General features: G+C 43.4%; 1 protein-coding gene across 1 annotated transcript in view; it reads right to left on the bottom strand.

Moving 5' to 3' along the window:
- LOC124036021 (fibrinogen C domain-containing protein 1-like) overlaps window positions 1–27,481 on the bottom strand; it is a 175,165-nt gene that overhangs the window by 103,075 nt on the left and 44,609 nt on the right. Inside the window, exon 2 of the mRNA XM_046350072.1 lies at window positions 24,386–24,871. Within this exon, the coding sequence (XP_046206028.1) occupies window positions 24,386–24,871 (486 nt within the window). The remainder of the gene's footprint in view (window positions 1–24,385; window positions 24,872–27,481) is intronic.

Here is a 27,481-nt window from a genome sequence, read left to right as displayed (position 1 = left end):
ATTTTTGTAAACAACAGCTGGTGCACGATATCTATGGAAGTCTTGAGCCATTGCCCGTCTGAGGTAGAGTTTCTCATTATAAGCTGCAGACCACACTACCTACCAAGAGAGTTTCCCTCTATATTCTTTGCAGCTGTTTACATACCACCACAGTCAGAGGCTGGCACCGAGATATGAGCTGTATCCCGCCATAATCAAACAAGAACACCCTCAGCCAGATGGGGTGCTCCTAGTAGCTGGGGACTTTAATGCAGGTTAACTTAAATCAGATTTACCTAATTTCTATCAACATGTTAAATGTGCAACCAGAAGGAAACAAACTCTGGACTACCTATACTCCACACACAGAGATGCATACAAAGCTCACATTCGCCCTCCATTTGGCAAATCTGACCATAATTCTATCCTCCCGATTCCTGCTTACAAGATAAATTAAAATTAGGAAGCACCCGTGACTAGATCAAGAAAAAAATGGTCAGAGGAAGCAAGTGCTAAGCTACAGGACTGTTTTGCTAGCACAGACTGGAATATGTTCCGGGAATCTTCCGATGACATTGAGGAGTACACCACATCAGTCATTGGCTTCCTCAATAAGTGCATTGATGAAGTCATCCCCAAAGTGACCATACGTACATACCCCAACCAGAAACCATGGATTACAGGCAATATCCGCACTGAGCTAAAGGCTAGAGCTGCCACTTTCAAGGAGCAGGACTCTAGCCCGGAAGCTTATAAGAAATCCTGTTATGTCCTCCGACGAACCATCAAACAGGCAAATCGTCAATACCGGACTAAGATCAAGACGCACTACACCGGCTCTGACACTCGTCGGATGTGGCACGGCCTGCAAACCATTAAAGACTACAAAAGGGAACACGAGAGCTGCCCATTGACACGAGCCTACCGGACAAGTGAAACTACTTCTATGCTCGCTTCAAGGCAAGTAACACTGAAACATGCATGCAGCTGTACCGGAATACTTTGTGATCACGCTCTCCGCAGCCGATGTAAGACCTTTAGACAGGTCAACATTCACAAGGCCACAGGGCCAGACGGATTACCAAGACGTGTTCTGTGAGCGAACGCTGACCAACTAGCAAGTGTCTTCGCTGACATTTTCAACTTCTCCCTGTCCGAGTCTGTAATAGCAACATGTTTAACTTCTTGCGACTATCAAACCCGGATCCGGGAGCGTAATCATAGCCTCAAACTAATTAGCATAAAGCAGCGGACATAAATCTTCCTACAAAATCTTCCTATTCATGAAATATATTGAGCCACAGCTTAGCCTTTTGTTAATCACACTGTCATCTCAGATTTTCAAAATATGCTTTACAGCCAACACTAGACAAGTATTTGTGTAAGTTTATCATGGCATAATGCTATGCTAGGCTCTGCTGGCAGCAGACAACATTTTCACAAAAATAAGAAAAGCAATCAAATTAAATCATTTAGCTTTGAAGAACTTCAGATGTTTTCACTCAGGAGACTCCCAGTTAGTTAGCAAATGTTCCTTTTTTCCAAAAATATTATTTTTGTAGGCGAAATAGCTCCCGTTTGTTCATCACGTTTGGCTGAGAAATCGACCGGAAAATGCTGTCACTACAACGCCAAACTTTTTTCCAAATTAGCTCCATAATATCGACAGAAACATGGAAAACGTTGATTAGAATCAATCCTCAAGGTGTTCTTCACATGAAAATTTGATAATATATCCGTCGGGACAATTGGTTTCTCATAAGAAGCGATTGGAAAAATGGCTACTTGTGTACTTTACGCAAGATTTTCTGCGGGAGCCATCATGTGACCACTTGCTAAATATGGTCCTTTACGGCTATTCTTCAACATAAATGCGTAAAAAGACGTCACAATGCTGTAGACACCTTGGGGAATACGTAGAAAATGTATGTAAGCTCATTCGCAGCTCATTCACAGCCATATAAGGAGTCACTGGCATGAGGCGGTTTCAAAAAATGCAGCACTTCCTGATTGGATTTTTATCTGGGTTTCGCCTGTAACATCAGTTCTGTTGCACTCACAGACAATATCTTTGCAGAGTGTTTTCTATCCAAAGCTGTCAATTATATTTAGTGACAAAATATCTTGTTTAAAACTGGAACGTTTTTTATCCAAAAATGAAAATACTGCCCCCTAGTTACTACTGACCCGTAGCACTCACGTCTGTAGCAATTAAGTGCTTTGAAAGGCTGGTCTTGGCTCACATCAACACCATCATCCCAGAAACCTTAGACCAACTCCAATATCCATACCACCCCAACAGATCCACAGATGATGCAGTCTCTATTGCACTCCACATTGCCCTTTCCCACCAGGACAGAAGGAACACCTATGTGAGAATGCTATTCATTAACTAGAGCTCAGCGTTCAACACCATAGTTCCCTCAAAGCTCATCAATAAGCTATGGACCCTGGGACTAAACACCTTCTGCAACTTGATCCTGGACTTCCTGACGGGCCACCCCAGGTGGTAAGGGTACGTAGGTAACAACACATCCGCCACCCTAATCCTCAACACAGGGGCCCCTCAGGGGTGGGTGCTCAGCCCGCTCCTGTACTCCCTGTTCACTCATGACTGCACGGCCAGGCACGACTCCGACACCATTATTACATTTGACGATGACACAACAATGGTAGGCCTGATCACTGGCAACATCGAGATAGCCTATAGGGAGGAGGTCAGAGACCTGGCCATGTGGTGCCAGGACAATAACATCTCCCTCAATGTGATCAAGACAAAGGAGATGATTGTGGACTACAGGAAAAAGAGGACCGAGCACACCCACATTGTCATTGACGGGGCTGCAGTGGAGCAGGTTGAGAGCTTCAAGTTCCTTGGTGTCCACATCAACAACAAACTAACATGGTCCAAGCACACCATGACAGTCGTGAAGCGGGCACAACAGAACCTATTCCCCCTCAGGAGACTGAAAAGATTTGGCATGGGTCCTCAGATCCTCAAAAGATTCTACAGCTGCATAATATTATTATTTTTTACTGCTCCTCTTTAGTTACTTGGTACTTTTATCTCTTATCCGTATTTTTTTAAACTGCACTGTCGGTTAGGGGCTTGTAAGTAAGCATTTCACTGTAAGGTCTACATCTGTTGTATTCGGCACATGTGACTAATACAATTTGATTTGATTTGAGTAATAAATTATTTGCATCTATGTCAAGAAAATTGCATAGCCTCGACTTAAGGACTTCCACTTGTGTTAAATAGGAACTCTGCAAATACTCTTGTTCTCATATAATACATGTACTGAGGCGCCTGTGATGCACTGATTTCATTTGGATGCACTGTGATGCACCGTTTTCATTTTAATGCGGGTGTGATGCACTGTTTTCACAGTAATTGGCACCTCGGTACATGCACTATATGTGATGCACTATTTTCATTTTAATGTGCCTGTGATGCACCTTTACATTTTAATAGGCCTGTGATGCAATGTTTTCATTTTGGCCTAAATAAATTAAACAAAGCCGAGTCACTACTCTTGTAAGAAATCATTTATTGTTCCTGTTTAAGTCACCTACAAATTGCAGGCTTGATTTATGAGTGTGAGAGAACCAGACAAAATAGTTATTTCCTAGTGGGAATATTTAGCACTTTCTGGTGTCAATTCAGCTCCAGGATTCATTCTCAAGAGTTGATCCTCAACACTGTAAGGTGTTGCTGCTCAATTCTGAGGGTGTTGAAAAAAACACTCCCATTTGAACACCGTCTGAGGTGTTATGTTGTAACAAAGATGTGTATCAAAGGTGTATCAAAGAGAACACTACCAAAGTGTTAAATTAACACTGAGTGGCCCTCTATAAACACTGGGTAAGTGTTGAAAAAAACACTTTTATGGGTCATTTGAAAAAAAAACTGAAGTGATATCTTACACTCGAGTGTTTCACTATGAAGACTACAAAAGTGTTAAATTAACACAGAGTGGACCTACAGTACCTATCAAAGTTTGAACACAGCTATTCATTCAAGGGTTTTTCTATATTGTGGAATAATAGTGAAAACATAAAAACTATGAAAGAACACATATGGAATCATACAGTAACCAAAAAAGTGTAAAACAAATCTATGTATTTTATATTTTGTATTCTTGATAATGGGCCTCTGTATGCCTATGTAGATATTCCATAAAGAAATCTGCCATTTCCAGCTACAAGAGACATTTACAACATTAACAATGTCTACACTGTATTTCTGGTCAATTTGATGTTATTTTAATAGACAAAAAATGAGCTTTTCATTAAAAAACAATGACATTTTTTAGCAACCCATAACTTTTGAACGGTAGTGTATATATATATATATACACAGTGGGGAGAACAAGTATTTGATACACTGACGATTTTGCAGGTTTTCCCACTTACAAAGCATGTAGAGGTCTGTAATTTTTTATCATAGGTACACTTCAACTGTGAGAGACGGAATCTAAAATAAAAATCCAGAAAATCACATTGTATGATTTTTAAGTAATTAATTTTTTCCAGGTGTCGCCCATCTTCCCCCTTATGCTCTGGGTTTTTATACTTGACTTTTCTGTCTGTTGGTGCCAGTTCGTCTGGTTTGTTCAAGCCTACCAGTGGTTTGTGTCTCAGCTCCTCCTTTTTCCAGTCTCTCTTTTCTCGCCCTCCTGGTTTTGACCCTTGTCTGCCCTGAATTCGAGCCCGCCTGCCTGACCACTCTGCCTGCCCACCTATCTGTACCTTTGCTCCCGTCTGGATAACCTACCTCTGACTGACCTGAGCCTGCCTGCCTGCCGCACCATACCTTGGCCTCTACTCTGGATTATCTCCCTGCCTGCCTTGACCTGTCGTTTGCCTGCCCCTGTTGTTACAATAAACATTGTTACTTCACACAGTCTGCATTTGGGTCTTACCTTCATTCCTGATAATGTCAGGGCAGGAGTCAAGAAATGTGCCTAGTTTCCTCGAAAGTACATAATGTCATGATTCCAAAGGTATACAACTATACAAATAGCAAGTTCGTTATCTCACATCTTGGAAAATATGTGTAATGTACTTCTTGTTGATTAAATTAATGGTAATGTTGTGTTTTGAGCTAGCGCCCAATTGACTCCCATTCACTCCTTGAAGGAGAGCTCTCTTGTCCAAGAATCACCCAGAAGTCACCGCCCGGCCCATTGACATAACATGGGCAATGTACACAATGTTAATATGATTCCAATGGAGTTTCCCATCTCCTCAAAAGTATCTCTGGCTCTGATCAACTAATGAAGAGACATGAGAGAGCAGTTAGCTACTTTTGGTCACTAAACTCTGAAAAATCTTAAGGAACATTCAGCATTTTCTTTTGGGTTTAAACACTTCTGACACCATGTTATGATCTTAGTCAGATACGACTGCACAGCAGAGCACAAGCAAATTGCTCAGCTTCAAAATGTTAGTGATCAATTGAGTAATACCCAAGCCCTACCCATACCCTAGTTATTGATTTAAAAACAGGCACTGCCTGGCCCTAACTCGATGTATAATGTTGGGGCTCGTCAGTCTTGGGTCGGGTAGCAGAGCTTTACAGCGGCAACTTATTTTTGTTTCCCATGTCGAAAATTCTGTGTTAATGCTATTGCAGACAAGGCCTTCACCCAAGCTGGGTATTCTAATTGTAAGTATGCTATTGATAGTACCAAAGGATTCACTAGGCACGCAAAGAGCATTTGAAATGCACTGCATTGTGGAAAGAAAAACAAGTTTGAAGTGCTATGGGAACATCAGTGTCAACACTGGCAAGAAATTGCATGTATTTGTTGGAGCATCCTTGAGTTCCTTGTTTCAAACCAGTAACCACCAGTAACCACTGAGGGGGACAAATGACAAGAAAGAGTCAAGAGGGGAGGGTGGCAGTGGACTTTTTCTGTCTATGATGGAATATATTCTCAGAAAAGACAAGGAACTTGCCAAGATGTTGAGCACCATACCCCACAATACTACATACTGAACAAGTCACACAATATTTCAAATGAAATCATAGTGGGGGATCCAAAGCTACATGCGAGAACTCATTTTCCACTTTGACAAATTGATTACGTGGGTGGAATTTGATCCACATAGGTGTATTGTGACATATCACAACGTGTTGCTGTGCTCATGAGCGACACGGTTTTCCATGCTTGAAGCAGGCCTTTTGACCCATGTGTTTTGCAAGACAGCTGTGCATGGCTGCAACTCACTGTAGTAGGATGTTTTTGTCATTTGGATCTCCATTCATCTTTTGTTTACTGTTTGTTTACTGTTAACGCTACTAGCCTAAATATAGATTGTGTCGTGTCTTTATCTATCTGATATTTTGCTAACTAGGCCTCTCTGATACCGCTGTTTTGTTCTGTTCACATTCATTTGTTTGCATTCGCAGTTGTGTCGATATTCTAAGCCGAACTGCTATTCAGTATTTTTATTTGCATGTATGAATAACTAGCTACTACTTTCCACATGTAGTTTGCATTATTTTGGTAAGACAACTGTGTGTATGGCTGCATTGACGCAGGCTGTTTGTAGTAGGTGAATTACCCAATCTATTACCAAAACGGCCTCGCTTTAGTGTGTAGGGCGCTGTCCATTGTGCTGATACAGTGCAGTGGAGATAGGCTACAGATTTCGCGCCAACCTGTGATTATAAAGCACTTAATCAATGGTCTCGGCATTTGAACTGTATGTTTATTGTGGTTTAACGTGGTATAAGCTGAATTCAATATAATTCCAATGCGAGAACCCCCCAAAATTGTGCCCCCTCACCGACTCCAACTGCCTCCTTAGTCACTTTATCCTGGCACCGGGTCTGTTGCCCACGCCTGGTCTACAGTAAGGTGACATCGTCAAAGATAGTGGATAAATGAAGATAGTGAACTAAGGCCATTTACCGTTGAAAGAAAAGTTATGTTCCAGACTCCTTAACTGGGCGTTTCCCATAGACACCAATTAAATAGCATCTGAGTCTCGTCTACTTAGTTCCTTGACTTTCATTGAACAAGAAACACCCCCCAAAAAACAGGGAGTGAGGTGTTTCGCTTCCTCTTCTGTCTCTGACATAGGAACTCTTTAGAGACCCACAATGCCTCGGGTTTGACATTGATGACAGCGCACCTCATGATCACTCTCGGCTCTCTGCACAGATTCCCTCTCCCAAATGCCCCCCCCACCTTCCCCTCGTCCCCCTCCCTAACATGCTTCTATAGAAATGGCACTAGCCTGTCAATCACGAGTGGGCCTCAAACCACAACGCTGGTATGAAAAATACATGCTATTAGGAGTTTTCTCTACTCATCTCCTCTAATCTGCTGAAGCCCTCTCTCTCTCACAGTAGCGGGTCCTACAGCAGTTTGATATACTGTACTTTGTGAACAATAATATACAGAATGGAAGACTACGAGCAGAGATTCGACAGTATCTGTAGTTCCAGAAATATTGTTGTTGTTTTGTAAATTTGGGCCACGATACATTTTGTCACTGTAGAAATGCTCTAGGATATTATTTGCTTGAACTCTCAGCTTGTAAAAAGTGATGTAGGCCTACAATTCTCATTAAAACAAATGTGCCCTAGAACGAAAGAACAATGACAAGGGGGCGCCAAATATAAAAATTGCATTGTGCTCTGAGCTTCAGTTATCACTCCTTTTGCAGTTTTTTGTACAAGTGAAAACTCATCCAGAGGTCTCTCCATTAAAATCAATAACTAAATTACCCCACCTCTCTCTTCTTTCCTCCGAAATGTTTTTCTCATCTCCCTCTGGGCACTATTATCAACACTGTCAAATGGCTCCACAGAAAGCACTGCCTGGAAAGCACGACAGTCCTCAATTTCACCTGATACCTTGTCTGAAGGAGAAGGCCTTGGATCTCTTCTCTAAATGTACATTTCGCCTGACAGTGTTCCTACAGCTTAGACTATGTGTCTCCGACACTCACTGTGTGAATGTGACTGTGCAGCAGAGTTTGGCTGGCTGTCAATGAGCAGATGCCACTTGGAGACGGGAGGGGGAGAAGTGCCAACCAGTGTTAATTTAACGGCTAGGGTGACAGATGAGTCAAGATGAGTCGAACATTCTTCTTGATTCCGATGACTTTGCGAGGGAAGACATGTTTGTTTCTGTGACAGAGGCTATAATCACCACAGCCCTGATGGAATGTAGCACTGTAGCAACAGACCGGGTATCTATTACCTGTAATGATCATTCTAATGAGGTCACTTTGATAATGAAGTGGCAGTAGGCATCGGGGCTCTTGCAGGACTTTAAATTGACAGTGGGAATCAAGGTAGTTAACAGCACCACCCCCTCTCCTTTTGGAATCCCAATCCCTTTCGTATTTCATTATTTAGGACAGTCTAGTAGAAAGGAGATAGAGAGACAGATATAGAGGTGCAGTCAAATGAGAATGTCTCAAACATGTTTAGAACCCTTGGGGGATATGGTCTGTAGTTGACAGAACTACCACTATTTTTTAAATATATTTTTATTTATTTAACTCGGCAAGTCAGTTAAGAACAAATTCATATTTATAATGACAAGCCTACCAGGGAACAGTGGGTTAACTGCCTTGTTCAGGAGCAGAACGACAGATTTGTACCTTGTCAGCTCGGGGATTTGATCCAGCAACCGTTCGGTTACTGGCCCAACACCACTAGGCTACCTTACGCCCACGAGACCAGACTGACACCATCCACTTCTACCACAACTGTCTAAAAATCCACTTTCAAAGCCCCTATATCTCACACTCTCCTTATGACATACTTAGCTGTTATAATTCCCCCTGATACAGGGTATAAAAGACAGTAGGTTAGGAAAGTAGATCTCTTTTTTTCATTCTGTTCTATAGTTGAATCCAATATTACAGAAGTTGAGCGAGTTTGCAAAACGTTAGAGAGGTATGAGAGGAGATACAAACACTTGAAACAAAAAAAATGTGTTCCTCTGGCAGACCTTGATAGCTTTGACAACTGGGCTATGGATTATGGTTATTGTCTGCATCCTGACATACAGTACTCAGTACTCTGGTGAAATCTAGGCTCTAGTTACTGTTGAATGGATTGTGCAGTTCTCCTTCTGCTGCTACACACTATTAAAATAGAAAGACTCAAAACACCATCATTGTGCAGTAAAACCATGAAAACTAGTGAACCTAAGCCAAGATCTGGTGTTTTAATGTAAACCCAATGTAGGTGTTACGACACACTGAATGTATTTCAAAACAGAACGGAAGTACTCTGAAACACCAAAAGTGGTACTTGAATTTTTTTTTCTCAAATCAAATCAAATTTTATTTGTCACATACACATGGTTAGCAGATGTTAATGCGAGTGTAGCGAAATGCTTGTGCTTCTAGTTCCGACAATGCAGTGATAACCAACAAGTAATCTAACTAACAATTCCAAAACTACTGTCTTATACACAGTGTAAGGGGATAAGGAACATGTACATAAGGATATATGAATGAGTGATGGTACAGAGCAGCATACAGTAGATGGTATCGAGTACAGTATATACATATGAGATGAGTGTGTAGACAAAGTAAACAAAGTGGCATAGTTAAAGTGGCTAGTGATACATGTGTTACATAAGGATGCAGTCGATGTTGTAGAGTACAGTATATACATATGCATATGAGATGAATAATGTAGGGTAAGTAACATTATATAAGGTAGCATTGTTTAAAGTGGCTAGTGATATATTTACATCATTTCCCATCAATTCCCATTATTAAAATGGCTGGAGTTGGGTCAGTGTCAATGACAGTGTGTTGGCAGCAGCCACTCAATGTTAGTGGTGGCTATTTAACAGTCTGATGGCCTTGAGATAGAAGCTGTTTTTCAGTCTCTCGGTCCCAGCTTTGATGCACCTGTACTGACCTCGCCTTCTGATGATAGCGGGGTGAACAGGCAGTGGTTCGGGTGGTTGATGTCCTTGATGATCTTTATGGCCTTCCTGTAACAACGGGTGGTGTAGGTGTCCTGGAGGGCAGGTAGTTTGCCCCGGTGATGCGTTGTGCAGTCCTCACTACCCTCTGGAGAGCCTTACGGTTGAGGGCGGAGCAGTTGCCATACCAGGCGGTGATACAGCCCGCCAGGAAGCTCTCGATTGTGCATCTGTAGAAGTTTGTGAGTGCTTTTGGTGACAAGCCGAATTTCTTCAGCCTCCTGAGGTTGAATAGGCGCTGCTGCGCCTTCTTCACGACGCTGTCAGTGTGAGTGGACCAATTCAGTTTGTCTGTGATGTGTATGCCGAGGAACTTAAAACTAGCTACCCTCTCCACTACTGTTCCATCGATGTGGATAGGGGGTGTTCCCTCTGCTGTTTCCTGAAGTCCACAATCATCTCCTTAGTTTTGTTGACGTTGAGTGTGAGGTTATTTTCCTGACACCACACTCCAAGGGCCCTCACCTCCTCCCTGTAGGCCGTCTCGTCGTTGTTGGTAATCAAGCCTACCACTGTTGTGTCGTCCGCAAACTTGATGATTGAGTTGGAGGCGTGCGTGGCCACGCAGTCGTGGGTGAACAGGGAGTACAGGAGAGGGCTCAGAACGCACCCTTGTGGGGCCCCGTGTTGAGGATCAGCGGGGAGGAGATGTTGTTGCCTACCCTCACCACCTGGGGGCGGCCCGTCAGGAAGTCCAGTACCCAGTTGCACAGGGCGGGGTCGAGACCCAGGGTCTCGAGCTTGATGACGAGCTTGGAGGGTACTATGGTGTTGAATGCCGAGCTGTAGTCGATGAACAGCATTCTCACATAGGTATTCCTCTTGTCCAGGTGGGTTAGGGCAGTGTGCAGTGTGGTTGAGATTGCATCGTCTGTGGACCTATTTGGGCGGTAAGCAAATTGGAGTGGGTCTAGGGTGTCAGGTAGGGTGGAGGTGATATGGTCCTTGACTAGTCTCTCAAAGCACTTCATGATGACGGAAGTGAGTGCTACGGGGCGGTAGTCGTTTAGCTCAGTTACCTTAGCTTTCTTGGGAACAGGAACAATGGTGGCCCTCTTGAAGCATGTGGGAACAGCAGACTGGTATAGGGATTGATTGAATATGTCCGTAAACACACCGGCCAGCTGGTCTGCGCATGCTCGGAGGGCGCGGCTGGGGATGCCGTCTGGGCCTGCAGCCTTGCGAGGGTTAACACGTTTAAATGTCTTACTCACCTCGGCTGCAGTGAAGGAGAGACTGCATGTTTCCGTTGCAGGCCGTGTCAGTGGCACTGTATTGTCCTCAAAGCGGTCAAAAAAGTTATTTAGTCTGCCTGGGAGCAAGACATCCTGGTCCGTGACTGGGCTGGATTTCATCTTGTAGTCCGTGATTGACTGTAGACCCTGCCACATGCCTCTTGTGTCTGAGCCATTGAATTGAGATTCCACTTTGTCTCTGTACTGACGCTTAGCTTGTTTGATAGCCTTACGGAGGGAATAGCTGCACTGTTTGTATTCAGTCATGTTGCCAGACACCTTGCCCTGATTAAAAGCAGTGGTTCGCGCTTTCAGTTTCACGCGAATGCTGCCATCAATCCACGGTTTCTGGTTAGGGAATGTTTTTATCGTTGCTATGGGAACGACATCTTCGACGCACGTTCTAATGAACTCGCACACCGAATCAGCGTATTCGTCAATATTCCCATCTGACGCAATACGAAACATGTCCCAGTCCACGTGATGGAAGCAGTCTTGGAGTGTAGAGTCAGCTTGGTCTGACCAGCGTTGGACAGACCTCAGCGTGGGAGCCTCTTGTTTTAATTTCTGTCTGTAGGCAGGGATCAGCAAAATGGAGTCGTGGTCAGCTTTTCCGAAAGGGGGGGCGGGGCAGGACCTTATATGCGTCGCGGAAGTTAGAGTAACAATGATCCAAGGTTTTACCACCCCTGGTTGCGCAATCGATATGCTGATAAAATTTAGGGAGTCTTGTTTTCAGATTGGCTTTGTTAAAATCCCCAGCTACAATGAATGCAGCCTCCGGATAAATGTTTTCCAGTTTGCAAAGAGTTAAATAAAGTTCGTTCAGAGCCATCGATGTGTCTGCTTGGGGGGGGGGGATATATACGGCTGTGATTATAATCGAAGAGAATTCTCTTGGAAGATAATGCGGTGTTGTGAAAACACTTTTTGGTGTTTCAGTGCATGTAAATGCTAGCATTAAAACACAAAAATAATGCTTTTGCAGACTGTCTCTCATACAATCAAATGGTTTTAAACTTCAAATGGAGTATCTCATAAATATTGTTTGATGACGATTTTCATGATGACACTGGGAATTGAATACTTTCCCTAGTGTAGACTTTGACAATCTCGTTTAAAATGGAGTTTGGAACATCGGTGTGTCACAACGGGTAAATAACGGTTGGATTTTGATTTGATGTCCATTTGCCCACGAACATGGGGTGAACAGCTGCGGTGATGACTCTCTATCCAATAGCATAAACAGTGAGACAGATCTGCCTAGCAGTTCCGACTTTGTTTACATATGTCAACACGTCACACACTTTTTAAACTTGAGAAATAGTGCACCAAACACCTTAGTTAGGATGTAAAATTACACAACTAAAACATCCTCTGCAAAATTAATCACAGATTCATTCTGGAGATTGTTTTGGAGAGTAAAAAAGGCTTCCACATCCACAGTGTCTCATAGGGGACAAACATCATTAACCAAATGCAGAACCACACCTACAAGACTCAAATAAGTACATCCATGCATACTGTACTTATTAGTTATAATACCATGCAAAGGAGAAGAGTGTTAGTCAAAGGCTTGGGCTGCAGTGCCTAAGTTGACTTTGCACAAAGTGGTATGGTGATTTGAAGCCGTGATTAGTAGATTTTTGAACATGTCTTGAGTTTGTAAAGTGATACAGTTTAGCTACTTTAAATACCTTTTCAGGACAAGTTCCCAGTTGATATACCAAAAGCACTTCTCTACTACTAAGTATTCATATTTTACACAGAGATCAGGGGTCATTCTACACTGATGAATGGAACATTTTGAAGGGCCATTTCCTGTGGACCTTAAAAGTCCACAGGAAAAATGTCTGATTCGGTTATACGTTGTAGATACAAGTGTGTAGTTGCTTAGTGAAAAAGTTTCAAAATGCAACCTATTTTTGTTTTTGCAGCCTTGTCTGCTTAATGCAGTCAGGTTTCGTCTCATAGGGGATTTGTGGCAGGAAATCTGACATTTTAAAGGACTGTATTTTTAGAGTGCATTAGTCCACAGCCAAATCATTGTGCATGCACTCTGTACTTATTAGAGTTACAATACCCTGCAAAGGAGAAGATTGTAGGTCAATGCCTTTGGCTGCAGTGCCAAAGTTGACTTTGAATAAAGTTGTATGGCGATTTGGACCAGTAATTACACTGAACAAAAAAACGAAACATGTAGAGTGTTGATCCCATGTTTCATGAGCTGAAATAAAAGATCCAAGAAATGTTCCATTTGCACAAAAAGCATATTTCTTTAGCACAAATTTGTTTACAGCCCTGTTCGTAAGCATTTCTCCTTTGCCAAGATAATCAATCCACCTGACAGATGTGGCATATCAAACCGCATGATCGCATGATCGCATGATCGTTACACAGATCGTTACACAAAAGTATTGTTTATGCCTAGTTTCCTGAAACAAGTCAGAAATGTGCAGTTTTGTCACACAACACAATGCCAAAGATGTCTCAGGTTTTGAGGGAGCGTGCAATTGACATGCTGACTTCAGGAATGTCTACCAGAGTTGTTGCCAGATAATTTAATGTTAATTTTTCTACCACAAGGTAGTTTTAAAGAATTTAGCAGTACGTCCAACCGGCCTCACAACCACAGACCATGTGTATGGCGTTGTATGGGTGAGCAATTTGCTGTTGTTATAGTTGTGAACAGAGTGTCCCATGGTGGTGGTGGGGTTATGGTATGGGCAGGCATAAGCTACGGACAATGAACACAATTGCATTTTATCGATGGCAATTTGAATCCACAGAGATACCGTGACGAGATTCTGAGGCCAATTGTTTCAGCACGATGATGCACAGATCTGTACGTAATTCCTGGCCTGCAAACTCACCAGCCATTTCACCAATTAAGCATGTTTGGGATGCTCTGGGTCGAGGTGTAAGACAGTATGTTCCAGTTCCCGCCAATATCCAGCAACTTCGCACAGCCATTGAGGAGGAGTAGGACAACATTCCACAGGCCACAATCAACACCCTGATCAACTCTATGTGACGCTTATAAGAAATCCCTCTATGCTCTCACATGAACCATCAAACAGGCAAAGCGTCAATACAGGACTAAGATTCAAACCTACTACACTGGCTCCGATGCTATTCGGATGTGGCAGGGCTTGCAAACTATTACGGACTACAAAGGGAAACTCAGCTGCGAGCTGTCCAGAGACGCGAGCCTACCAGACAAGCTAAATTACTTTTATGCTTGCTTAGAGGCAGGCAACACTGAAGCATACATAAGAGCACCAGCTGTTCCGGACAACTGTGTGATCATGTTCTCCATAGCTGATATTAGCAAGACCTTTAAACAGGTAAACATTCACAAGGCTGCGGGGCCAGATGGACCACTACACTGGGATTTTACTTGGAGATAACGAGAAAACAATCATATTACCAGCTACCTAGTTGACAGCCCTCAAAAACCAAAACATTTACATTATTCTCTCCTATTTCAGATATCGCTATTAGATAAGGCCTCTCTGCAACTTCTAATGTAGTTAGATATAAATCTGGCCATGTACAGTGTAAAATAAACACTTTTTCTAGCATTGAAAAGTGGAATAATGTTTCACAATCAAGAATTGTTCAAATGATTTATTTATACATCCAGAGAGATAAATAAACAGAGGCCCTACAATAAGAGAGAGAGAGAGAGAGAGAGAGAGAGAGAGAGAGAGAGAGAGAGAGAGAGAGAGAGAGAGAGAGAGAGAGAGAGATTTCAAGAAAACACAGACCTTATTTACCCTGCAGTTATAAATTGGCTTACAAGGTGACAAAGTAGCATTTTATTATCTAAAGGTTTTCACTCTAACATTTGAGAAAATATGTAACAATTTAATATCTGATAGTCCATAACTGAGGTAATATGATAATGTATGCCTGTAAGTAGTAAAGTCACGAACCAGCTAGACCAGGATAATTTAGTTACCAAGCTGTCTACCAGCCTTAGCCTCCAAAGGTCATTACAGATAGCTAGCTATCATTATACGGGTTAGGCTTAAGGCTTAACATTAAGATATATTACTTCTTGCAATCAACTGTCAGCAGGCTTACTATTTTTTATGAATCATAAAAAATAAAATGTAGATATTTAGCTATGTACGTAGTTAGCTAGCTAAGCTAATACTTACTATAGCTAGATAATAATATGGGGATCATGCATTTTACTGGTAAAATAGCAATCATGTAGCAGCCCTCTCTTCTACTTGGCTGGCTAGCTAGCTTCATATCTAATCACTAGCCATTTTGTTTTAGCTAGGTCTAGCTCATCCTAATGACAAATGCTCTTCAAATTGTCAATAAGAGTATTTTAATTTGTAAAGTTAATAATGAAAACATTTACATCAAAAATACGAGAGCTAAATTGAATAGGCTAACTCCACTTTCAGTCACCATGCCAAAATTCACAATTTGCTCTCTCCTATTCATGAAGCATTGGTGTCAGTTGTTACTATGGAAATTGAAGATGGCGCAACCATACACCTCTAATAAACATTGTTCAAAATATAGTTTTCTATGTTATATGTTTAGTATTAGTGGATTGAATACATCTCTTTGCTCAGCTTAACTTCCTGAAGTGATTCCATTCCCCTTTCAATTTTAAGAAAAATATGTGAAAAAAGTGAAGATTGTCCCACCTTTCAAAATTCCATGTGGTATATTTTCATAGCTTAATCACTTATTCATTTTACCTATTGATATGTTTATTAATTGTATATTCATATGTCAATTTATACTTTTAAAGCATTTGATAACTTAATTATGCATTCACATACTATCATCATTATTGCTTGTTATTTGCCATTTCTTCCCTTCAGAAGAACACGCATACATACAAACTACATTACCCACCGACTGGCCAATCCTAACCAAACCCAATCATGACAAGAATCACAGATTAATGCCAACTGTACTGTCAACTGTCAATCATAGCATCACTCAACTGTACTGTGATTCAGTACACAGTACAGTTGAGTGATGTAGCCTTAAACAAGGTTAATGAAATCAATAACTTGCCAACATCAGATAACATTCATATATTAGCCATTTCTAAGACTCAATTGGATAATTCATTCATAGAAGAGACATAAATGCTTATGGGGGAGGTGTTGCTGTATATATTCAGAGCCATATCCCTGTAATGCTTAGAGGCGATCTTATGTCAAGTGTTATTGAAGTGTTGTGGCTGCAGGTTCACTTAGCATATCTAAAGCCTTTTCTTTTGGGGTGTTGCTATAGGCCACCAAGTGCTAATAGTCAGTATCTAAATAATATGTGTAAAATGCTTGATAGTGTATGTGATGTAAACAGAGAGGTCTACTTTCTTGGGGACCTGAATGTTGACTGGTTTTCATCAAGCTGTCCGCTCAAGAGGAAGCTTCTTACTGTAACCAGTGCCTGTTCAGGTTATTAATCAACCTACCAGGGTGTTTACAAACACTACAGGAACAATATCATCCATATGTATCGATAACATTTTTACTAATGCTGTAGAACTTTGTTCTAAAGCTATAGTTGAGTCAAATGCATTTAAACTCAGTTTTTCAAGATTCCTGACATTTAATCCTAGTAAAAATTCCCTGTTTTAGGTCAGTTAGGATCACCACTTTATTTTAAGAATGTGAAATGTCAGAATAATAGTGGAGAGAATGATTTATTTCAGCTTTTATTTCTTTCATCACATTCCCAGTGGGTCAGAGGTTTACATACACTAAATTAGTATTTGGTAGCATTGCCTTTAAAATGTTTAACTTGGGTCAAATGTTTTGAGGAGCCTTCAACAAGCTTCCCATAATAATTTGGGTGAATTTTGGCCCATTCCTCCTGACAGAGCTGGTGTAACTGAGTCAGGTTTGTAGGCCTCCTTGCTCACACACGCATTTTCAGTTCTGCCCACAAATGTTTTATAGGATTGAGATCAGGACTTTGTGATGGCCACTCCAATACCTTGACTTTGGAAGTATGCTTGTGGTCATTGTCCATTTGGAAGACCCAGTTGCGACCAAGTTTTAACTTCCTGACTAATATCTTGAGTTGTTGTTTCAATATATCCATATAATTTTCCTTCCTCATTAAGCCATCTATTTTGTGAAGTGCACCAGTGGAACCACTGGAATTATGCAAGCTGTTTAAAGCCACAGTCAACTTAATGTATGTAAACTTCTGACCCACTGGAATTGTGATACAGTGAGTTATTGTCACGACTTCCACCGAAGGTGGCTCCTCTCCCTGTTCGGGCGGAGTTCGGCGGTCGCCGTCACTGGTCTGCTAGCTGCCACCAATTCGGTTTTCTTTTCTGTTGGTTGTGTCTTGATTGTTTTCACCTGTACCTTATTTGTTGTTAATTCAGAGCTATTTAAACTTCCAGGGCCCGCCTGCTTTTGTGCGGGCTTATTCCTCTCTGTCAGTTGTAGATTTTTGTTTTGCTTATACGTATTTTTGCTGTTTGTTATTTCCCGGGTTTTGGGGGACTTAACTGTTTATTGGGCAATGTGCCTGTATGTTGGCTAGACCCAGCTGAATAAATACATCTACATTGGAAGCTTTGCTCTCTGCGCCTGACTCCACACCCACCACTCCTAGCTTTCGTGACAGCCTCCGTCAGGGCCGCACCATAAGCAATGGAGTCAGCAGGAGTAGCTGCGCCCCTTCTCCCATCAATGCAAGAGCGTGTCCTCCATCACACTGACATCCTACACCGGATCAGGACGGCGATGGACCAGATGGAGAGAATGGACAGATGGCAGAGGACCTGCCTGCCTACCTCGTCTCCAGCTCCTCTTCAGCCTGCGCTAGGTGTATAGGTAGGTGTTCAGGTAGGTGTATGGTCCAGACCAGGTTTCCACTGTGCACATTCCCTCAGAATATGCCGATTTGGCAATCGCTTTCTGTAAAAAAAGGGCGACCCAATTACCACCTCATCGATGAGGGGATTGCACGATAAACCTCCAGGTAAACGAAGCACTTCCCAGGAGTCACGTGTACCCGCTGTCACAGGAAGAGACAGTGGCTATGGAGACATATGTCACTGAATCTCTGGGACAGGGGTACATTCGGCCCTCCACGTCACCTGTCACCTCGAGTTTCTTTTTTTTAAAGAAGGAGGGAGGAATGTGTCCGTGCATTGATTATAAAGGTCTAAATTCCATCACAGTGGGGTTTAGTTACCCGCTACCTCTCATCGCTATGGTAGTGGAATCATTTCACGGAGAGCGCTTTTTCACAAAACTGGATCTCAGGATAACGGTGTGTATCTGGGAGGGAGATGAGTGGAAGACCGGGTTTAGTACCACATCTGGTAATTATGAGTACCTCGTCATGCCGTATGGGTTGAAGAATGCTCCAGCCGTCTTTCAATCCTTTGTAGACAAGATTCTCAGGGACCTGCATGGGCAGGGGGTGGTGGTTTATATCGATGACATTCTGATCTATTCCGCCACATGCGCCACGCATGTGTCTCTGGTGTGCAGGGTACTTGGGCGACTGTTGGAGCATGACCTGTACGTCAAGGCTGAAAAAAACATGTGTTCTCCAAACAAGCCGTCGCTTTCCTCGGGTATCGCATTTCCACATCCGGTTCTTAGGGTTTGCCAATTACTACCGAAGGTTTATCAGGGGTTTTGGCCAGGTGGCTGCTCCCATTACCTCACTGCTGAAGGGGGGGCCCGGTGCGTTTGTGGTGGTCAGCGGAGGCGGGCAGAGCTCTTAATCGTCTGAAGGCGCTGTTTACCGATGCTTCCGTATTGGCTCATCCGGACCCCTTTTTGGAATTCATAGTGGAGGTGGACGCGTCCGAGGCTGGGATTGGAGCCGTGCTACCACAGCGCTCGGGCATGCCACCTGCGCTTGTTTTTCGAGGAAGCTCGGGCCGGTGGAGCGAAACTATGACATGGGGGACCGGGAGTTGCTGGCTGTGGTAAAAGCTCTGAAGGTGTGGAGACATTGGCTTGAGGGGACTAAACACCCTTTTCTCATCTGTACTGACCACCGTAATCTGGAGTACATCCGGGCAGCGAGGAGACTGAATCCTCGCCAGGCAAGGTGGGTCATGTTTTTCACCAGATTTCGGTTCACCATCTCCTATAGACCAGGTTCCCTTAACACTAAGGCCGACGCGCTGTCCCGTCTCTATGATACCGAGGGGCGGTCCATCGATCCTACTCCCATCCTTCCAGCCTCATGTCTGGTGGCACCAGTGGTATGGGAGGTGGACGTGGACGTGTACGTGCCGCTTGGTGTTTGTGACAAATTGATCCAGTGGGCCCACACACTACCCTCTTCGGGTCATCCGGGAATTGGGAGGACGGTGCGGGGTCTTAGGGGGAAGTACTGGTGGCTCACTTTAGCGAAGGAAGTGAGGTTTTATGTCTCCTCCTGTTCGGTGTGCGCTCAGAATAAGGCTCCTAGACACCTGCCTAGAGGGAAGTTACAGCCCCTCCCCATTCCACAACGGCCTTGGTCACATCTGTCGGTGGACTTCCTCACCGACCTTCCCCCGTCTCAGGGGAACACCACGATCCTGGTCGTTGTGGATCGGTTTTCAAAGTCCTGCCGTCTCCTCCCATTGCCCGGTCTCCCTACGGCCCTGCAGACTGTGGAGGCCCTGGTTACCCATGTCTTCCGGCACTACGGGGTGCCTGAGGACATAGTTTATGACCGGGGTCCCCAGTTCACGTCCTGGGTTTGGAGGGCATTCATGGAGCGTCTGGGGGTCTCGATCAGCCTGACCTCAGGTTTTCACCCCGAGCACAATGGGCAGGTAGAGAGAGTGAACCAGGATGTGGATAGGTTTCAGCTGTCGTAATTCCGTGGCATCAGAGCCAGACCGAGGCTCCTGCGGTGGAGGAGGGGTGCAGCGCTCAAAGGAGACTTGGAAAGCCGTCCAGGAATCGCTCAAACGGGCGGGTGGGCGGCAGAAGATGACCGCCACCGCAGTGAGGCCCCTGTGTTCGCACCGGGTGACCGGGTCTGGGTCTCGACCCGAAACCTGCCCCTCCGTCTGCCCTGCCGGAAGCTGGGGCCGCGGTGTGTGGGGCCATTCAAAGTCCTGAGGAGGATAAACGAGGTGTGTTATAGGTTACAGCTCCCTCCTTACTATCGCATTAACCCCTTGTTTCATGTGTCTTTCCTCAGGCCGGTGGTAGCTGATCCCCTGCAGGAAGGTGAGGTGCCGGAGGCCCCTCTAGCCCCTCTGGACATCGAGGTGCCCCTGGTGTACACGGTACGTTCCATCCTGGATTCTAGACACCGGGTAAGGGGCCTGCAGTACCTCGTGGATTGGGAGGGGTACGGTTCGGAGGAGAGGTGCTGGGTACCGGTGGAGGACATCTTGGATTCATCACTGCTGAGTGATTTCCACCACCTCCATCCGGATCGCCTTGCGCCTCGGCCTCCGGGTCGCCCTCGAGGCCGGTGTCGGCGCACTGCAGGAGCCGGGCGTCGGGGAGGGGTGGGGGGTGGGGTAACTGTCACGACTTCCACCGAAGGTGGCTCCTATCTCTGTTCGAGCGGCGCTCGGCGGTCATCATCACCGGTCTACTAGCTGCCACCGATTCCATGTTCTTTACTATTGGTTTTGTCTTGACTGTTTTCACCTGTACCTTATTTGTTGTTAATTTTATGTTATGTGGATGATGTTAAAAATATTTGTTGGTCTGATGTGATTATTAAGGAGCAGCGTCCATACGCTGCACTTGATGAATTTATGAAATTACTTCTTCCAAATATTGATAAACATTCACCTGTTAAGAAATGGACTGTTAGAACTGTTAAGGATCCATGGATTGATGAGGAATTTAAAAACTGTATGTTGAAAGAGATGGGGCAAAAGGAATGGCTAATAAGTCTGGCTGCACATCTGACTTGCTTACTTACTGCAAATTGAGAAATGATGTGACTAAACTCAACAACAACAAGAAACTGTATTATGAAGTCAAGATCAATGATATAAAGAATGATGGAAAAAACCTTTGGAGTACTTTAAATGAAATTATGGGCAGAAAGACAAATTCAGCAAATTCAGCAAATTCATCTTTCATCGAATCAGATGGATTATTCATCACAAAACCATTTGATGTTGGCAATTATTTTAAAGATTATTTCATTGGCAAAGTGGGAAAACGTATGAAGGAAATGCCCACGACAAAAATGCCCACGACAAACATGGATGGTAGCTGACTCTATAGCCACTCCTGTCTATCATATTTATAATCTGAGCTTAGAGGAAAGTATTTGTCCTCAGGCCTGGAGCGACCTAAGAGTGGTAAAGCGGCCTTTACTGGTTCTAACAGAAGACATACTCTATAAGCTTGCTGCCAGTTCTTAACAAATTGTTGGAAAAAATTATGTTTGAACAAATACAATGCTAATTCTCTGCAAACAAATTAACAACAGACTTTCAGCATGCTTATAGAGAAGGGCACTCAACATGTACTGACACAAATGACTGATGATTGGTTGAATGAAATTGATAATAATAAGATTGTGGGAGCTTTACTGTTAGATTTCAATGCAGCCTTTGATATTTTTAACCATAACCTGTCGTTGAAGAAACTTAAGAGCTATGGCTTTGCAACCTCTGCCATATCGTGGATTCAGAGCTATCTATCTAGTAGAACTCAAAGGGTTTTCTTTAATGGAAGCTTCTCTAATGGAAAGTGTGGTGTACCGCAGGGCAGCTCTCTAGGCCCTCTACTCTTTTCTATTTTTTTACCAATGACCTGCCACTGGCATTAAGCTAAGCATATGTGTCCATGTATGCTGATGATTCAACCATATACGCATCAGCAACCACATCTAATGAAGTCACTGAAACCCTTAAACCCTTAATTGCAGTCTGTTTTGGAATGGGTGGCCAGTAATAAACTGGTCCTGAACATCTCTAAAACTGAGTATTGTATTCCATTTTTTTTAATGGAAAGAATATTGCAACACAACAAACCTGCCAAGAGAGGGCCACCCACCACAACTAATGGACCAGGCAAGGATGGCACAGATAACTTTGAAAGAGCTGCAAAGCTCCACAGCAGAGATTTGTGTATCTGTCCATTTAAGCCCTATACTCCACAAAGCTGGGCTAAACGGAAGAGTGGCCAGAAAAAAGCCATTGCTTAACAAAAAAAACAAGCGAACACATTTGGATCGCCAAAAGGCATGTGGGAGACTCCCCAAACATATGGAAGAATGTACTCTGGTCAGATGAGAGACAAATGTAGCTTTTTGGCCATCAAGGAAAATGCTAACGGTTCACCTTCCATCAGGACAATGACCCTAAGCATACTACTAATGCAACACTCAAGTGGTTTAAGGGCCTAGTCAAAGTCCAGACCTCAATCCAATTGAGAATCTGTGGTATGACTTAAAGATTGCTGTACACCAGCTGAACCCATCCTACTTGAATTGGCTGGAGCAGTTTTGCCTTGAAGAATGGGCGATATCCCTGTGGCAAGATGTACCAAGCTTATAGAGACATACCCCAAGAGAATTGTAGCTGTAATTCCTGCAAAGGTGGCTCTACAAAGTATTGACTTTGGGGGGGGGGGGGTGAATAATTATGCACGCTCAAGTTTTCTGTTTATTTGTCTTATTTCTAGTTTGTTTCACAATAAAACATATTTTGCATCTTCAAAGTGGTAGGCATGTTGTATAAATCAAATGACACAAACTCCCCAAAAATCTATTTTAATTCCAGGTTATAAGGCAACCAAATATGAAAAATGCCAAGAGGGATGAATACTTTCGCAAGCCACATTCATTTATACTGGATAAAGCGTACATTTTTGTTTACTGTAATTTCGTTAGCATGTTCTAACATTCCGTCCATCTAATCAGTTTGCAGTGGTGTATGTACTGTATATGTGTGTGGGGGGGGGGCTTCGACAAATGTTTTCACAGGTACTTGAGAAGGAACTCCTCTCACTGTGAGGCTGCCAGTGAGATATTGCAGATGATGGTAAAACATTTACATTTACATTTTACACTTAAGTCATTTAGCAGACGCTCTTATCCAGAGCGACTTACAAAACAACTAATTTAATTCTTACCACGCTCAGAATTGATCTAATGAGTGACTTTGAATTAAGTGCTGAATGGAAAAAACAACTGTTCAAGTCAAAAGAGCTCAACGGACAATACCGGTCGACCTCTATTAAGAGTTGGAGAACATGAGGCTTGTGATTTGAACCAACCAACTTTCCTAAACACGGCAATACTTTTCTTGTCGGTTAATCTAGTCTGGTGAAGCTAGATTGTAGTAGAGAGCGTGAGAAGTACAGGAGATCAACCTTCATGTTATTATTCAAACAAAAACTCTTCATACGCTATACACTTCTATACCAAACATTAGGAATACCTCTTGCACTCAGAACAGCCTCAATTCATCGGGGCATGGACTCTACAAGGTGTCGAAAGCATTCCAAAGGTATGCTGGCCCATGTTGACTTCAATGCCTCCCACAGCTGTGTGAAATTGGCTCGATGTCCATTGTGTGGTGGACCATTCTTGATACACACGGGAAACTGTTGAGCATGAAATACCTAGCAGTGTTGCTGTTCTTGACACAAAACAGTGTGCCTGGCACCTACTACCATACTTCAGTCAAAGGCACTTAAATATTTTATCTTGCCCATTCACCCTCTGAATGGCACACATTACAATCCATGTCTCAATTCTCAAGGCTTAAAAATCATTCTATAACCTGTCTCCTCCCCTTCATCTACATTGACTTGAAGTGGATTTAACAAATGAGATCAATAAGGGATCATAGCATTCACCTGGCTTCACCGGGTCAGTCTGCCATGGAAAGAGCAGGTGTTAATGTTTTGTATACTCCGTGTATATGGGTGTCATCAGTTTGTGCAGCAGTAGAGCCAAGCATTAAATGGTAGGCCTACATACATAGTTATCAGAAGGTTTACCAGAAGGCTGTTGGCCTGAAATTCAGATGGAGAATAGTGCAGTTTTGCCCTTGAGCACAGTAACCTGGCTCATTAACCAGGCTTACTCCAGTACAGAACATACTCAGTTGGAAAAAAATGGGAGAGTTGTAGAAATGGCTTTGGATAAAATACACTAAGAAAATAAAGCATTAACCTCCCACTTTCACTGGGTAAGTGGTGGAATGGGGCTTTGAGGCCTATGGAGCCTTTAGGGAGGGCCTCTAACCTGTATAAGACGACCTTGCTCCGTCTGCAGAGTGTTGAGCTCTTGTCCCAGGTTCCCCTGGCCTCGCCTCAGAGATTCGTACTCCAACTTAAGCTGGCTGGCATGGCCCGATAGCTTGGCCACCTCCTCAGCCAGCTTCACCAGCAGGGCTCGGTCCTGGCCCTTCACTGACTTCAGGTCCGTGTCATGGTCGGTCAGTGAATGGAGCAGCGACGTCTGCACGGCCTCCATCCGCATGAAGTTGTTGTTGTAGTCGGGGCAGTTGGGGTCGATGAAGATGTTGATGCGCGAACCATCGCCCCGCTCGACCGTCACCAGGGCATTGCCCTCGTCGTGGTTGGTGGAGATGAGTGGGGGGCCGTCGTTGGTGCCGGGAGGTGGAGCTTGGTAGTGGTTCATGAGTAGGATGGTACCCGTTGCCATGATGGCCAGGAGGACAGCCACAAAGAACAGAATGGTGCACAGGAAGTAGCTACAGCCCATCCTCTGGGGAGACAGGTGAGAGACACAGAGGAGAGAATAGCATGAGATTAGGACCGACTTTACACAAACAATTTCTACAGGTTTTATAGAACATTCTGAAAGGCTTCAAAAGCACTACATAGATGCTTCACAAATAATTTATGAGCAAAGTCATACTACACTGAACAAAAAAGATGAACGCAACATGCAACAATTTCAAAGATTTTACTGAGTTACAGATCATGTAAGGAAATCAGCCAATTGAAATAAATAAATTTGGCCTTAATTTATGGATTTCACATGACTGGTAATACAGATATCTTAAAGATAAAGGTAAAGGCTTGGATAAGAAAACCAGTCAGTATCTGGTGTGACCACCATTTGCCTCATGCAGCGCAACATCTCCTTCGCATAGAGTTGATCAGGATGTTGACTGTGGCCTGTGGAATATTGTCCCTCTCCTCTTCAATGACTATGCAAAGTTGCTGGATATAGGCGGGGACTGGAACAAGCTGTCGTACACATAGATCCAGAGCATCCCAAACATGCTCAATGGGTGACATACAATGCATTCGGAAAGTATTCAGACCCCTTGACTTTTTCCACATTTTGTTACGTTACAGGCTTATTCTAAGAATGATAACATTTTCCTCATCAATCTACACACAATGACCAAATGAAAACAGGTTTTAGATTTTCTTTTACAAAGGTATTCAGACCCTTCGCTATGAGACTCGAAATTGAACTCATGTTTCCATTGATCATCCTTGAGATGTTTCTACAACTTGATTGGAGTCCATCTGTGGTAAATTCAAATGATTGGACAGCACACACCTGTCTATATAAGGTTTGACAGTTGACAGTGCATGTCAGAGCAAAAACCAAGCCATGAAGTCGAATGAACTGTCCGAGACAGGAATGTGTCGAGGCACAGATCTGGGGAAGGGTACCAAAAAATGTCTGCAGCATTGAAGGTCCCCAAAAACACAGTCGGCCCTAATCATCCTTAAATGGAAGAAGTTTGGAACCACCAAGACTCTTCCTAGAGCTGGCCGCCTGGTCAAACTGAGCAATCTGGGGATAAGGACCTTTGTCAGGGAGGTGACCAAGAACCTGTTGGTCACTCTAATTGAGCTCCAGAGTTCCTCTGTGGAGATGAGACAACCTTCCAGAAGGACAACCATCTCTGTAGCACTAAACCAATCAGGCCTTTATGGTAGACTGGCCAGACAGATGCCACTCCTCAGGAAAAGGCACATAACAGCCCACTTGGAGTTTGCCAAACAGCAATGAAAGGACTCAGACCATGAGAAACAAGATTCTCTGGTCAGATGAAACCAAGATTGAACTATTTGGCCTGAATGCCAAACGTAATGTCTGGAGGAAACCTGCCAAAATCCCTACAGTGAAACATGGTGGTGGCAGCATCATGCTATGGAGATGTTTTTCAGTGGCAGGAACTGGGAGACTAGTCAGGATCGAGGGAGAATTGAAGGGAGCAAAGTAGAGAGAGATCCTTGATGAAAACCTGCTCCAGAATGCTCAGGACCTCAGACTGGGGTGAAGGTTCACCTTCCAACAGGACAACGACCCTAAGCACACAGCCAAGACAATGCAGTGGCTTCAGGACAAGTCTCTGAATGTCCATGAGTGGCCAAGTCAGAGCCCGTACTTGAACCCGATCGAACATCTCTAGACAGACCTGAAAATAGATGTGCAGCGACACCTCCCAACCAATCTGACAGAGCTTGAGAGGATCTTCAGAGAAGACTAGGAGAAACTCCCCAAATACAGGTGTGCCAAGCTTGTAGTATCATACCCATCATACTCAAGGCTGTAATCGCTGCCAAAAGTGTTTAAACAAAATGCTGAAAATAAGGGTCTAAATACTTATGTAAATGTCATATTTCCATTTTTTATCTTTAATAAATCTGCTCTAATTTCTAAAAACCTTGTTTTGCTTTGTCATTATGGGGTATTATGTGTAGATGAATGAGGGGAAAAACTATTTAATCCATTTTAGAATAAGGCTGTAATGTAACAAAATGTGGAAAAAGCCAAGCGTTCTGAGATGGTTTCTTACAGTTTGTGCAGAAATTCTTTGGTTGTGCATACCCACTGTTTCATCAGCGTGGTGAACACGTGGTCTGCAGCTGAGGCCTGTTGGATGTACTGCCAAATACTCTAAAACTACATTGGAGGCAGCTTATGGTACTGTAGAGAAATAAGCAAATTCTTTGGCAACAGCTCTGGTGGGAATTCCTGCAGTCAGCATGCCAATACAACGTGTAAGGTGCTGCTTCCATGTTTCATGAGCTGACATAAAAGATCCTAGAAATGTTCCATATGCACAAGAGGCTTATTTCTCTCAGATTTTGTGCACAAATGTATTACCATCCCTGTTAGTGAGCATTTTTATTTTGCCACGATACTCCATCCACCTGACAGGTGTGGCATATCAAGAAGCTGATTAAACAGCATTATAATTACACAGGTGCACCTTGTGCTGGGGACAATAAAAGACCACTCTAAAATGTGCACAATGCCACAGATGGGAGGGTGCAATTTGCATGCGGACTACAGAAATATCCACCAGAGCATTTCTCATCAACAATCTGCCTCCTACGTTGTTTT

The sequence above is a fragment of the Oncorhynchus gorbuscha genome, linkage group LG05, assembly GCF_021184085.1.
Source record: "Oncorhynchus gorbuscha isolate QuinsamMale2020 ecotype Even-year linkage group LG05, OgorEven_v1.0, whole genome shotgun sequence".
NCBI classification, from domain to species: Eukaryota; Metazoa; Chordata; class Actinopteri; order Salmoniformes; family Salmonidae; genus Oncorhynchus; species Oncorhynchus gorbuscha.
The sequence above is the reverse complement of the archived record's forward strand: the minus strand, read 5'-3'. Positions and strand labels throughout refer to the sequence as shown.